Here is a 15,842-nt window from a genome sequence, read left to right on the forward strand (position 1 = left end):
CCACCACCTTCTCAAGAGCAAATAGGGATGGGCAATATATGCTGACCTTGCCAGCGACCTCCACATCCTGAAAAATGATAAAATAAAAATGATATTGAAGCATATGTGAGCAATTGTCAGACTCACGGGATGATTTTAACAGCCAGCGGATTTTCAGTGGAAACCCGCTGGCTTTGCTTAGATTCCCACTCGTCCGCCCATGTCAGAATGAACCCACGGCAATTTTAACCACCGGGCCTCATTAACATGCTACCGTCCTGTGGAAAATTGGGTCACCATTGGCTGTCTGTCGGCACTCAGGTAAGCGTGGGGACCGTGGTTCTAGGAGGGGGTCTTATGGTGGAGAAGGGAGGGGGGTGCGGGGAAGTCCGGGGCAGGGGAGACCTAAAACTTCCTTGAGGGGCCCAAAAGAGTTCTCCTGCTCCTTCTGACCCTATAAAGGAAAGTAAAAGACTTACTTTGAATGGCCTCTTCTGCTTCAGTTCCTCTTTCGGCTTGAGTTTAACTGGCAGGAAAGCTGCAGCGGCTTCCCTGCTCATGTCGCAGTTAAAATAGCAGTCGGGGCCTAATGATATCATCTCACTGCAACAAATCACTTATCCTGCTGTTCACATCAATGTATTTTTTAACATCTCTGCTTTTAAACTAACAGGTCATCTGCTGAGCAGTGCTGAGGTGGAATCAGCCCTGGCAGAGCACAGTGCAGTGGCAGAGGTTGCCGTGGTGGCCTACCCACACCCTGTGAAGGGTGAATGTATCTACTGCTTTGTCACTTTGAAGGATGGGAGAGAGTTAACTCAGTCCATCACAGATGAACTGAAAAACAAAGGTATCTTTGCCAAGTTGGGTGGGTCTTAGATTGCACTGGAAAGGTTCCGAATGAGGGAACCCAGTAGCAGAAACACACCGACATAAGCCTAGAAACTTTAACTTAATCCCCCATTCTCTTTACTACAAGGGATGCTTTGAAAGGGGCGGGCCTGCCGGAGTCTCAGGAGAGGCATGCTGATGTTCTGGGTGTAGTTTCTTTGTCAGAACATAGTACCGATGTGGTGTGGGTGTCTGCCCATGTTGTTGATTTGTTTTCTCTCGTGCAGGACTCTGTGTGTTCCCAGCATTTCTGCTTTCATTTCAGACCTACACGTGTAGGCTTTCTCTGTGTTTTTCCTAACTACCCCATTTTTTTTGACTATTCCCTTGAATAGGACTGTAACTGTCTTAGCTATTTGACTGTTCTATTGTTTCTCTACTCCATTGTGTTTATTTCCTCCCCTCCCTCTTTTTTTCTGATTCTATTAGTATACTCACTTATCTTTCATTTCTCAGTCCTGCCTGAAATGTTGGCCTGTTTTGTATCTCCACAGATGCATTTTGAGAGGAAAAACGAGGAATGGGAATATACCCTCAATCGAAAGATGCTGAAGGGTGGGGAGAAACTTGGGAATGCATATACATAATACTTTGTAAATTCGGGTGCAGATAAATAAAGCTAGAAACAGGCCGATAACATTTTAAATGTTATAAGTAGGGGCATAGAATACAAGAGCAAAGGAGCTATGATAAGTTTGTGGAAGGCAATGGTTAGGCCACAGTTAAAGTACTGTGTGCAGTTTTGTGCACCGCATTTATAGAAAGAGCATTATAGCCATAGAGAGCATACAACGTGCATTACAAACATACAGACAGGAAAAGACCTGCTGGTTCATCTAGCCTACCCAATATAGTTGTGATGCCTAGAGCCTGGACCCATGTAATCTCCCGGGAAAGGCAAGAAACCAGACAAAAGCTCAGGCCAATTAGCGAAAAAAATCTGGAAAATTCCTCTCAGACCCTTTTAGGCCAGGAGATCACATAGACCCTGATTTATATTAAAGGATACCTGCCTCTTGTACGTGGTATTCTCTGCCCCAGATAGAAATAGGTCTACCTCTTTCCTGAAGGAACACAGCAAATCAGCATTCACCGCATGAGCCGGCAACCTGTTCCGCAGGTCCACTATCCTCCAGGAAAAGAAGAATCACCTAATATCGAACCAGGTTCTGCCCTTGCATAACCCCCTAGTCTCCCTAACTTTTTTGATCTGCCCACGTACAGGACACTACAGTTTTCCAAGTTAAACATCATTTGCCAAACAGGGGCCCCTTCTTCCAACACATCAAGATCTGCTTACAGTGGTTGAACATCCTCTACAGTCCTAACATGCACACCTTTCTTGGTATTGTCCGCAAATTTGTGGATTATTCCCCCAACACCTACATCTAAATTATTAATGATAATAGTAAATAGCAGAGGTCCTAACAACAATCCTTGCAGGACACTACTGGTAACTGGTCTCCAAGCAGATCCAAATCCATTGACTACAATTTCCTGCCTTTGGGCATTCAGGCAATTCTGAATCCCCTGGAGCAGATAACCACTAATTCCACAAGATTCTATCTTGTAGGGATGCCTCTTGAAAGGTACCTTATCAAAAACTTCCTGAAAGTCCAGGTAGACAATGTTTATCCATTTACCTTCATCCAGTAATCTGGTGACTTGTTCAAAAAATTCAATCAAATTGGTAAGACACAACCTTCATTTCTGTGTTTGGTGTCCCTGATAAGGCCTTCTTGTCTAAGTGGTAATATAGGGCATTCTTAATGATTTCTTCGAGCATCTTACCTAATGGGCCTATAGTTACCTGGTACTGCCTCATTCTTTTTAAAAAGTGGAACTACATTAGCATCTTTCCAGTCTAGGAGAACAGTGCCCGACTCCACTGAGCTATTAAAGATAAGGGCAAGGGGCTCACTTAGCACCTGAACGATTTCCTTAAGGACCCTAGGGTGGATATCATCTTGGCCAACGGCCCAACGTATTTTAAGGTTTCACCAGGATGATACCAGGAAAAATAAACAATGGTTATGAGGAGAGGCTTGGCATATTGGGGATATTTCCACTAGAGCAGAGATTCTGCCTTTGACCCCTCAACTACATCATCCTTTCCAGCGCTATATTAGTTTCTTTGATCAATACTGCCAAAGCCCCCACCTCCTTTCTTTCCTTCCCCATCTTTCCTCAATACCTTGTAGCCAGGAATATTAAGTACCCAATCCTCCCCTTCTTTGAGCCGGGTTTCTGTTATTGCCACTATATTATAGTCCCATGTGGCCACTCGTGCTTGTAGCTCACCAACCTTATTTACCATGCTACGTGCATTTATGCACAAGGACTCCAAACTCATCTTAGACTGTCTCGCATTTGCCCCCTGTTTGATCCATCCTATTTCTGAACTATTCTTTACTCTAGTGCTTTTTGTCTCTCCCAGTCCTCCATGCACCTTGTTTCTCCTCTCTAATGTTCCATCCTGGTGCCCATCCCCCTGCCAAATTAATTTGATAAATATGTTTATTAATTTTTCAGTGCTGAAGAGGCTTTCTGCTTGAAAAGTTGACTTGTCTTTTATTTCTCAGATGCTGACTGAGCTGCTGTATATCGCCAGCATTATCAGTTCTTGTTTCAGATTTCCAGCATTTGCAGTTTTTTGCTTTTAATGAGCTTAGAAACTACTGTTTGCAACATCGGCATACAAACACTCATCTTTAATTCCCTTGTCTGCCCTTCTTAACAGGTTAAAAAATAGTGGACAATGAATGCATTAAATATTCAAGTGCTCATACAGCACAAAGTAATATCTAGGGTACACTGCGTGATCGACTGGTGGGGCCCAGATTTAAATCCATTGGAGGGGGGGCAATTTTCACCTGTTTATGCTGAAAAATGTGGCGCTAGGCAGACTAAAATTTGAAAGAAAACCTACCGTCCATAGTGATCAGGAACAGGAGCTGTGGCTGATGTTTTTCCCTTCCATACACCAGAGGAGCTGAAGGCCACCCCAGCTACAACAAGCTGATTCAGCACGGACTGACGGGGTACTGGGCCATTGAGGGGGCTTTCACTTCTACTTTTTTTAGATTCACTCCCTTTCCTTGCTTTTCTTTCTTGCCCAAAACCCACATGTTCTCAGATGTTTCCCTGCTGGATCTTGAATTAAAGTGTCAGTGCTTGTAACCTGTGCTTTTACTGGGAGTGCTGATCGCAGCACATTTGTTCAGTGAAGCTGCCATGTACTGCTGGTTAATGTCATCTGCAAGTTAAGGAGCTGTTGTCATTGCCAGTGGGATAGAAGTGAGGTAGGAAAGGGGATAAATTACAGCTGACTCACAATGAGACTGCAGTGCACTACCTGCCAAAGAGAAAGTGGTGACAGATGGGAAAGAAAAACAGAATAGCTTGGGAAATTTTATGAGAACAATAATTAAAATTCACTAAATAAAGACAGAAAAATCCTGAAATATACAGCAGGTCAGTCATCAGTTGAAAGAGACAAATGGATTAGCATTTTAGGGTGTTCTGATGAACACTTATTCAAATGCTGACAGAATTGCTGTTAATTTCCAACATTTTTTGTGTTTATTTCAGCTTTCTTAGAATCATAGAAGTTTACAACATGGAAACAGGCCCTTCGGCCCAACATGTCCATGTCGCCCAGTTTATACCACTAAGCTAGTCCCAATTGCCTGCACTTGGCCCATATCCCTCTATACCCATCTTACCCATGTAACTATCCAAATGCTTTTTAAAAGACAAAATTGTACCCGCCTCTACTACTGCCTCTGGCAGCTCGTTCCAGACACTCACCACCCTTTGAGTGAAAGAATTGCCCCTCTGGACCCTTTTGTATCTCTCCCCTCTCACCTTAAATCTATGTCCCCTCATTATAGACTCCCCTACCTTTGGGAAAAGATTTTGACTATCTACCTTATCTATGCCCCTCATTATTTTATAGACTTCTATAAGATCACCCCTTAACCTCCTACTCTCCAGGGAAAAAAGTCCCAGTCTATCCAACCTCTCCATATAAGTCAAACCATCAAGTCCCAGTAGCATCCTAGTAAATCTTTTCTGCACTCTTTCTAGTTTAATAATATCCTTTCTATAGTAGGGTGACCAGAACTGTACACAGTATTCCAAGTGTGGCCTTACTAATGTCTTGTACAACTTCAACAAGACATCCCAACTTTACTAATTAAAATTCGTAGCTGGTTACTGATAACTTTCAGGGCAGAAATGGATCTGTTACATGCTCTAACAATTGGGTACCTCCTAAAGCCTAGAGATGGAGATAGTTGTCTGCTTTGTATGATAAGCTGGTCTGATGAGAAAGAAAGAAAGAAAGAAAGACTTGCATTTTATATAGTGTCTTTCATGATGTCAGGACATCCCAAAGTACAATATAGCCAATGAAGTATTTTTGAAGTGTAGTCACTGTTGTAATGTAGGAAACGCGACAGCCAATTTGCACACAGCAAGGTCCCACAAACAGTAATGAGATAATGACCAGATAATCTGGGCTTTTTTTTGGTTGTAGGTTGAGGGATAAATATTGGCCAGGACATTGCTAATGTCACTCAGTAGTGCCACAAGGATGGCTGTTGTGAGAAAGGAAACATCACATTGATGCAATGGGTGGTACTTTTATGACCTTGGCACATTGTTGGGGTAGGAAACAATGATTTTTATGCTGTAACAAAATTGTACTGCATCTGATGTGATGCCAGAACTCGTGAAAATAATGAAAAAGTATTCATTCCTTACACTGATGCTCCTCAGTTTGACAAACAACAAAAAAAACCAAGAAAATAATGCAGTTACATTTACTAAAATCCTTTATTATTTCCTTTTAAATCTGTAGTAAGAGAAAAGATTGGACCGATAGCCACACCTGACTTCATACAAAATGCGCCTGGGCTCCCGAAAACCCGTTCAGGTAAATCACGAGTTACTATGAAGTATCTAGGCCGCAATAAGAGAAACTTATATCAGTTATAATAAGCGACCAACTAACAGCAGAACAAATTTTAACCAAGTATTTCTTCTTCCCTCAAAGGTAAAATAATGAGGCGCATCCTGAGACATATTGCTTGCAATGAGAAAGATTTGGGGGATATTTCCACCCTCATAGACCCGACTGTGGTGGAAGTCCTGTACAGCCAGCGATGTCAAGCAGCTGCTTGAAATAATGCAGTGAACGGCCTGTTCCGATCTGATCCAATACTAAGTTCAAATAAAAAGCAGAGAGCCTTGAACGTACTGATCCAAATATTCTAGCTAGCAACCTACTTGTTAAAAGAAAAACATTCAAAATACTTAATACCCAGTCCGGTTAAGAAATTTCTTTGCATAAACCCCTTTGCAATATCTAATTATTTCTTAAATGATTCCAGGATTTCTGCCTCCATTACTCTATCTGGAAGTTTATTCCACAAATTGATCACCCTTTGCGTGAAGAAGAATTTCCTGGTATCAGTCCTAACATTACCTTTTACCTTTGTGTCCCCTATTTCTATTCGCACAATTTAAAGTTGTATTCTGTGTTAAATTTTTCTATACCATTAACAATCTTATAAATCTCTCTAAATTAATCTCTTAGATGCTTCCTTTCCAGGCTGAAAAGCACAAGTTTCTCCAGTCTTTCCTCAGACCTCAGACCTCTGACACTGTGGATCAGCTTTCATGCTCTTCTCTGCACTGCCTCCAGTGCTTGAATGTCTCCTTTGTTTCTTAGTGATCATCTTATTTATATTTAGGTCATTGATTTTACTTGCAATATCTTTGTTTGGAGAGGGCATGCTGCTCATGTTTTCCCTTGTGAATACCTGTGCTCATCCTCAGTTTTGAGCCCGTTTGCATCTTTTATGGTTTTCACCTCTTCTCTAGCTGCCTTCTTGTGGTTGTGGTGTTGAAAGAAATTTTTACTATTATGCTTGGCCTCAGCTGCTGTACTTATTTGCCTCTCTGATCACCCTTTAATGTGTTTCTGCATTTTCTTGCTTTCATCCCAGGTAGTTCCTTCTCTTTTCTTTCTGTAAGATTTGTACACATCATTTTTCATCTTTATCTCACTTTTCATTTGTCAAAGTGTCTATTGACACCACTGCGTCAGCCAATGAGTTGGAGGTTGGGCGGGACTTACAGCAAACAGTCTATTTTACAGTAAATAAAGTCGTATTTACTCAGCAAATAACATCTATTTAAACAGCACACTACAGCAAACAGTCTATTTACTCAGCAAACAGAGTCTATTTAAAAAGAGCCTCTACGAACTACAGCAAACAGAACTCAGGGCCGAAACTACAGCAAAGTCTCCCGATAAAAGCAGGGTGATTTCTCCAGCAAAATGCAGTGAGTGGAAGATAGTTACACACAAATTATGTGCGTAAAATCAATCCCAGTCACTTACAGCAGGACAGTCACCAGACCCCTCAATCACTTGAAATAGTCTGTTTCTATCTACTCTGTCCCATCCCTTCATAATATTAAATATCCCTATCAAACCATACCATAATCTCCTCTGTTCTAATAAAAACAGCCCCAATTTCTCAAGTCTTCATGTTTGTATTTCCTCATACCTACTGAACCTACACTGTACCCTCCCTATTACTTTAACATTCTTCCTAAAATGTGAAGCCCAAAACTGCAACAGTACTCAATCTGTGGTTGTACTAACATTTTATATAGATTCACAATTACATCTCAATTTTTATACTCTATACTGTTTGCCATAAAACCCAGCATCCCATTAGTTTCCTTTTTATGACCTTATCCACTTGAGGTGCTGCTTTTAAGGTCTTGTGAACCAGAACTCCCAAATCCCTCTGCTCCTTCACATTACCCAGCTTTCCCCCATTCAAAGTATAATTATTACTTTTATTTTTCTCATCAAAATGTACTACCTCACATTTACTGACTTTGAATTCCATCTGCCACTTTTTTTGCTCATTCTGCCATCTCATCAATATCTCCTCACAGCTCTCTTTGGTCCTCAGAATTATTTACAGTGCCTCCTATTTTAGGATTGTCTGCAAATTTGGACACCACTCGCTCTAGTCCAATTTTCAAATCATTGAAGCACACTGTGAATAGAAACAGTCCCAAAACAGAACCTGCGGGACACCACTACCCACTTCATAGATACATTTAAGGGAAAGCTAGATAAGCACATGAGGGAGAAGGGAATAGAAGGATATGTTGATAGGGTTAGATGAAGAAGGGTGGGAGGAGGCTCACATGGAGCATAAACACTGGCATGGACCTGTTGGGCCGAATAGCCTGTTTCTGTGCTGTACATTCTTTGTAATTCCAATCACTCTGAGAAACTGCCTTTAACTCCAGCGACTTGTGCTCAAGTTGTCTTCCCACTTCAGCGACTTAAGCACAAAATCTAGGCCGACACTCCAGTGCAGTACTGAGGGAGTGCTGCACTGTCGAAGGTGCCATCTTTTGGATGAGACGTTAAGCCAAGGCCCTGTCTGCTCTCTCAGGTGGACGTAAAAGATCTTATAGCACTATTTTGAAGAAGAGCAGTGTGTTCTCCCCGGAGTCCTGGCCAATATTTATCCCTCAACCAACATCACTAAAACAGATCATCGGGTCATTATCACATTGCTGTTTGTGGAACCTTGCTGTGTGCAAATTGGTTGCCGTGTTTCCTAGATTACAACAGTGTTTACACTTCAAAAAGTAATTCATTGGCTGTTAAGCACTTTGGGACGTCCTGAGGTCGTGAAAGACGCTATATAAATGCAAGTCTTTTTCTTTCTTTCCTCCTCTGTTTAATCCTTTATAACTTGTTTTAAATCCAATTTGCTACCCTTCCCATGATTCCATATCCCTTAATCTTTTCCAGTAGTCTCTTGTGCGGTACCTTGTTTCACTTGTCTTCTACTGAAGTGTTGTTAACAACCTCCCCATTCTATTTGCTCTAGTTGTTCCCTCATTTCATCAAATTTTAGCACTTTTATAGTTATGTACCTGGCTACTGGTCTTACGTATTTCTGACACTCAGATCATGCTAAACTTTATCTCTGTGCTTGCTGTACCCTGGGTCGTTATGACTTCTATTTGTCGTACATTTCCTGGATCATTTACAAACGTCAGATCTAAGTGAACATTGCCTTTCGTGACTTCTTTTATCCACTGGGTCATGTTGCTGTCATGCATTTCCTTCACCAATTCTGACTCAAAGCCACTTGTGATTTGTCAGTTTATATTTTCATGTGTAAAGCAGGTGGTTCTCTGCCCGGCAGCAGATCTCACAGACGTTTATAGGTGAAGACATATCTTGGATGCAGCAAAAACTGCTGTGATAATACCCGGCACTTGAAACTTTTCTGCTCGCTAATGGGCAAGCTCCAAATTAAAAGCATTTCTAATGCTTGGAGCTTCTTCTGATCATTTAAATTAAGCTGACACCAGAAACTACAGTGGGGTCAGCCTATTTGAACTCAGGAGTGTGAGTTGTGTTCACCCTACACATGCTTGAGATTTTGCTTGATTGGAAAATCTAGTTTACCATCGTTAACACGATATGAAATATACAGGAAAAAAAAGACGAGTCCACAGGGGCATGATCCCGGCAGTTACACCGGGATCACACTTGCTGTTGAACTCTGTCGCTGACCGTCCTGGGGTCAGGGGTCAGGACCTCCAGGTTTGGGGGTACATCTGTGGCACCCTCTCCACCGAACACGAGGGGCCTTTTGAAGAACCAGGGCCATCAGGAAGAGAAAAGTATAAAATTGGAAAAATATAAAATTAATCAGAATTTTAGAGATTGATGCTGAAGATTCCCTCTTTATTCAGTATTTTAGAGATTGATTACATGAGAGAAATGAATTGATCCACATGATCCTTTTTAGGTGGAAGAATTTGGAAAAAAGTTAATACTTTGTATTTGGTGAGTCCCACTGTAATTTATACCTTAATTTAAATGCACTGCTGCCATTAACACATGCATAATCTATATAAATAAAAACCTGTTACAATTTTATTTAATCCTCTCTTCATGTTCTTTGAGTAACTTGGGGTGGGGAGAATACATAAAACAGTAGCGTGTATTTCTCTGTGTCACAATACTGTGACAGAAATAACATTTTATGAATAAAATAACTAATTGTCATCATTAATGAGAGCTGTGTGTCAGGGAGCAATTTTACTGCATGCAAGAGCATAAGAAAAGTCAAGGATAAGTAAAGGCCATTTGATTGATCAAGCTCATCTCTTTAATATTTCAGCTCATTGTATTTTGAACATTCCAAACGTCTTTGATTCCACAACCTCAGTTTGGTAGATTATTCCAAATCTTTATCGACCTTTGAGTGTTGACATTTTCCTATGGTCTGTTTTAAATTTACCATGGACTAATACAATGTCCTATCAGCCTGCTTACCTTGAAGTGACAGTTTGGGTTCACCTTATCTTTCCGTACCTCAGTGAGGTCTTGCTTAACCTCCTCTACAATGTTAAGCTTAAACTTCTCTAATCTTTCCTCATCGCTCATCCCTGTTACACTTGGAAGCACTCTTGTTTCTATTCTCTGTTTCCTCTCCAGTGCATTTGCATCCAGTTTGCCAATAAAATATTTCTTGTGGAACTAAAGGATGTTCTGGTGTAATAGTAAACCTGCTATAACTAGGCCCAAATCAGAATATTAATTTTGGAAACAGTATTTTGTACATGTAATTGCTGCACTTTAAAGTGATAACTGCTTTACTTTACAAACTGGTCTTTTAATATGCATAATCTCTTCTGTTAAATGGAAATTTATATCTTATCATTATTCATTGTCTTAATAAAATATTAATTGTGAATAAAAATGTTCTTGTGAATATTTGTGTTTTCCTACTTAATTTCCTCTTCTCTCCTTAAAGTTTTTTGGGGTGTGGGGGTCACTAGACCAAGCCTAATACTGTCCTAATCCTGATGGTCACAAATGCAAACTCTCCACCACTGCATAACATGTTGACAGAACATTCTCCCATCCCCGCACTGAAACTATTGTAATGCACCTCACCACTGTCCCTGGCTGAGATCAGCTAACTCAGGAGAAACCAGGCACAGGTACGATGGGCCAAATGGCCACCTTCTGTGCTGTATGATTCTTTGAAATCAAGAATCAAAAAGGGACCACAAGTACCACAGGATGTAATGAATATATTAACTGAGCTATCAGGGTGTTACCTTAGTATTTATGGTGAAATAAACCATTAGCACCATTAGCCATTAATTTTTTTCATTTTTATGGATGAAGCATTGCAGCTACTGCTCCTTAAAAAGCAGCACTGTTCAATTCATTTCAATGAAAATATATGTTAGAGAGTCAGCTTGACATCAAGATGAAGACTCTACTATTGACACTAGTGATGTTAGTATCTGTCACTCCTTAAATTTTTACTTTTTTCAGTCGTTCGTGGGATGTGGGCGTCGCTGGCGAGGCCGGCATTTATTGCCCATCCCTAATTGCCCTTGAGAAGGTGGTGGTGATCTGCCTTCTTGAACCGCGTGGTGTCGGGAGGAGGCCGAGATGGATCATCCATTCGGCAGTTCTGGCTGAAAATGGTTGCAAACGCTTCAGCCTTGTCTTTTGCACTCCGTGTGGTGAAGGTTCTCCCACAGTGCTGTTAGGTAGGGAGTTCCAGGATTTTGACACAGCGACGATGAAGGAACGGCGATACATTTCCAAATCGAGATGGTGTGTGACTTGGAGGGGAAAGTGCAGGTGGTGTTGTTCCCATGTGCCTGCTGCCCTTGTCCTTCTAGATGGTAGAGGTCATGGGTTTGGGAGGTGCTGTCGAAGAAGCCTTGGTGAGTTGCTGCAGTGCATCCTGTAGATGGTACACACTGCAGCCACTGTGCGTCGGTGGTGAAGGGAGTGAATGTTTAGGGTGGTGGATGGGGTGCCAATCAAGTGGGCTGCTTTGACCTGGATGGTGTTGAGCTTCTTGAGTGTTATTGGAGCTGCACTCATCCAGGCAAGTGGAGAGTATTCCATCACACTCCTGACTTGTGCCTTGTAGATGGTGGAAAGGCTTTGGAGCGTCAGGAGGTGAGTCACTCGCCGCAGAATACCCAGCCTCTGACCTGCTCTTGTAGCCACAGTATTTATGTGGCTGGTCCAGTTAAGTTTCTGGTCAATGGTGACCCCCAGGATGTTGATGGTGGGGGATTCGGCGATGGTAATGCCGTTGAATGTCAAGGGGAGGTGGTTCGACTCTATCTTGTTGGAGATGGTCATTGCCTGGCACTTGTCTGGCGCGAATGTTACTTGCCACTTATCAGCCCAAACTTGGATGTTGTCCAGGTCTTGCTACATGCGGGCATGGACTGCTTTCTTATCTGAGGGGCTGCGAATGGAACTGAACACTGTGCGATCATCAGCGAACATCCCCATTTCTGACCTTATGATGGAGGGAATGTCATAGATGAAGCAGCTGAGGATGTTTGAGCCTAGGACACTGCCCTGAGGAACTCCTGCAGCAATGTCCTGGGGCTGAGATGATTGGCCTCCAACAACCACAACAATCTTCCTTTGTGCTAGGTATGACTCCAGCCACTGGAGAGATTTCCCCCTGATTCCCATTGACTTCAATTTTACTAGGGCTCCTTGGTGCCACACTCAGTCAAATGCTGCCTTGATGTCAAGGGCAGTCACTCTCACCTCACCTGTGGCATTCAGCTCTTTTGACCATGTTTGGACCAAGGCTGCAATGAGGTCTGGAGCTAAGTGGTCCTGGTGGAATCCAAACTGAGCATCGGTGAGCAGGTTATTGGTGAGTAAGTGCCGCTTGATAGCACTGTCGACGACACCTTCCATCACTTTACTGATGATTGAGAGTAGACTGATGGGGCGGTAATTGGCCGCATTAGATTTGTCCTGCTTTTTGTGGACAGGATATACCTGGGCAATTTTCCACATTGATGCCAGTTGTAGTTATAGCTGTACTGGAACAGTTTGGCTAGAGGCGCGGCTAGTTCTGGAGCACAAGTCTTCAGCACTACACCCGGGATGTTGTCGGGGCCCATATCCTTTGCTGTCTCCAGAGCACTCAGCCATTTCTTGATATCACGTGGAGTGAATCGAATTGGCTGAAGACTGGCTTCTGTGGTGGTGGGGATATTGGGAGGAGGCCAAGATGGATCATCCACTCGGCACTCCTGGCTGAAGATGGTTGCAAATGCTTCAGCCTTGTCTTTTGCACTTACATGCTGGACTCTTCCATCATTAAGGATGGGGATGTTAATGGAACCACCTCCTCCCCTTAGTTGTTTAATTTTCCACCACCATTCACAACTGGATGTGGCAGGACTGCAGAGCTTTGATCTGATCTGTTGGTTGTAGAATATCTTAGTTTATAGCATGCAGAAACATAGAAACATAGAAAATAGGAGCAGGAGTAGGCCATTCGACCTTTCGAGCTTGCTCCACCATACAATACGATCATGGCTGATCCTCTATCTCAATACCATATTCCCGCTCTCTCCCCATACCCCTTGATGCCTTTTTTGTCTAGAAATCTATCTATCTCCTTAAATATATTCAGTGACTTGGCCTCCACATCCTTCTGTGGTAGAGAGTTCACCATCCTCTGAATGAAGAAATTTCTCCTCATCTCAGTCCTAAATGTCCTATCCTTTATCCTGAGACTGACTGTGACCCCTCGTTCTAGATACCCCAGCCAGAGGAAATATCCTGCATCCAGTCTGTCTAGCCCTGTCAGAATTTTATACGTTTCAATGAGATCCCCTCTCATTCTTCTAAATTCAAGTGAATACAGGCTGAGTCGACCCAATCTCTCCTCATATAACAGTCCTGCCATCCCAGTGGGCCGATGAATGGCAGATGGAGTTTAATTTAGATAAATGTGAGGTGATGCATTTTGGTAGATCGAATCGGGCCAGGACCTACTCCGTTAATGGTAGGGCGTTGGGGAGAGTTGTAGAACAAAGAGATCTAGGAGTACAGGTTCATAGCTCCTTGAAAGTGGAGTCACAGGTGGATAGGGTGGTGAAGAAGGCATTCGGCATGCTTGGTTTCATTGGTCAGAACATTGAATACAGGAGTTGGGGTGTCTTGTTGAAGTTGTACAAGATATTAGTAAGGCCACACTTGGAATACTGTCTACAGTTCTGGTCACCCTATTATAGAAAGGATATTATTAAACTAGAAAGAGTGCAGAAAAGATTTACTAGGATGCTACCGGGACTTGATGGTTTGACTTATAGGGAGAGGTTGGATAGACTGGGACTTTTTTCCCTGGAGAGTAGGAGGTTAAGGGGTGATCTTATAGAAGTCTATAAAATAATGAGGGGCATAGATAAGGTCGATAGTCAAAATCTTTTCCCAAAGGTAGGGGAGTCTATAATGAGGGGACATAGATTTAAGGTGAGAGGGGAGAGATACAAAAGGGTCCAGAGGGGCAATTTTTCCACTCAAAGGGTGGTGAGTGTCTGGAACGAGCTGCCAGAGGCAGTAGTAGAGGCGGGTACAATTTTGTCTTTTAAAAAGCATTTGGACAGTTACATGGGTAAGATGGGTATCGAGGGATATGGGCCAAGTGCAGGCAATTGGGACTAGCTTAGTGGTATAAACTGGGCGACATGGACATGTTGGGCCGAAGGGCCTGTTTCCATGTTGTAACTTCTATGATTCTATGATTCTATAATCAGTCTGGTGAACCTTCGCTGCACTCCCTCTATGGCAAGTATATCCTTTCTTAGGTGAGGACACCAAAACTGCACACAATATCCAGGTGTGGTCTCACCAAGGCCCTGTACAACTGCAGTAAGACATCCTTTCTCCTGTACTCAAATCCTCGTGCAATGAAGGCCAATATACCATTTGCCTTTCTAATTGCTTGCTGCACCTGTATGTTTGCTTTCAGTGACTAGCGTACAAGGACACCCATGTCCCTTTATACATCAACATTCCCCAATCTAAATCCATTTAAATAATATACTGCCTTTCTGTTTTTCCTTCCGAAGTGGATAATTTCACATTTATCCACATTATACTGCATCTGCCATGTATTTGCCCACTCATTCAACTTGTCTAAATCGCCTTGAAGCCTCTTTGCATCCTCCTCACAACTCACAATCCCACCTAGTTTTTGTCGTCAGCAAATTTGGAAATATTACATTTAGTTCCCTCATCCAAATCATTGATATATATTGTGAATAGCTGGGGCCCAAGCATTGATCCCTGCGGTACCCGACTAATCACCCACCGCCTGCCACCCCAAAAAAGACCCATTTATTCCATGTAGTCCTGTGTTGTAGCTTCACCAGGTTGGCACCTCATTTCTAGGAATGCCTGGTGCTGCTCCTGACATGCTCTTCTACACTCCTCATTGAACCAGGGTTGATCCCCTGGCTAGTTGGTAATGGTAGAGTGAGGAATATGCCGGGCCTTGAGGTTACAGATTGTGCTGGAATACAATTCTGCTACTGCTGATGGCCCAATCTTACTGATTGATGCATTTCTTCGAAAGAAAGGACTGATAGGTATGGTTAGAAGAAGGGTCGCTGGGGTTAATCCATCAAAAGGGACATCTTGGGCATATTGACATTTTCCTGTTTATAAATAATTTCAATGCACAATGTATCATTTCCACTGACCCTGTTCTTTGTTTGAGCAAGCAACAGAATTAAGACAAAAAGGGATTTCTCTTCCCAGGTCTTGTGACTGATAACATTGTGTATTAAATCCTTGAGAGAAAATTATCAGTAACAGTTTGTCATCCTCCTAATATTCCCACACTTGAGAGTTCATGGGTGGAGAGTTTCATATCGAAGAAGTTGGTTTGAGTAAACAAGTTAGCGCCTTCGCTAAAACAGTGAACAAAGGAATTATCATGAGTGCATTAATGCACTGTTACTAATATCACACAGCGTGACGTCAGCCTCATTGAGACCAATTCTAGTGTCCCTACTGCCACCTCAGCTGACTCAGCACAAATGCTGTT

The 15,842-nt window shown here is 42.4% G+C and overlaps 1 protein-coding gene across 1 annotated transcript in view; it reads left to right on the top strand.

The window, feature by feature from the left end:
• The window catches only part of acss2l (acyl-CoA synthetase short chain family member 2 like), an 80,811-nt gene extending 74,498 nt beyond the window's left edge, over nt 1–6,313 (top strand). Inside the window, exons 16-18 of the mRNA XM_067978395.1 lie at nt 653–829; nt 5,735–5,809; nt 5,930–6,313. Of these exons, the coding sequence (XP_067834496.1) occupies nt 653–829; nt 5,735–5,809; nt 5,930–6,057 (380 nt within the window). The 3' untranslated portion in view covers nt 6,058–6,313. The remainder of the gene's footprint in view (nt 1–652; nt 830–5,734; nt 5,810–5,929) is intronic.
• Nucleotides 6,314–15,842: the final 9,529 nt, after the last annotated feature.

The sequence above is a fragment of the Heptranchias perlo genome, chromosome 3 (genome assembly GCF_035084215.1).
Source record: "Heptranchias perlo isolate sHepPer1 chromosome 3, sHepPer1.hap1, whole genome shotgun sequence".
NCBI lineage: Eukaryota > Metazoa > Chordata > Chondrichthyes > Hexanchiformes > Hexanchidae > Heptranchias > Heptranchias perlo.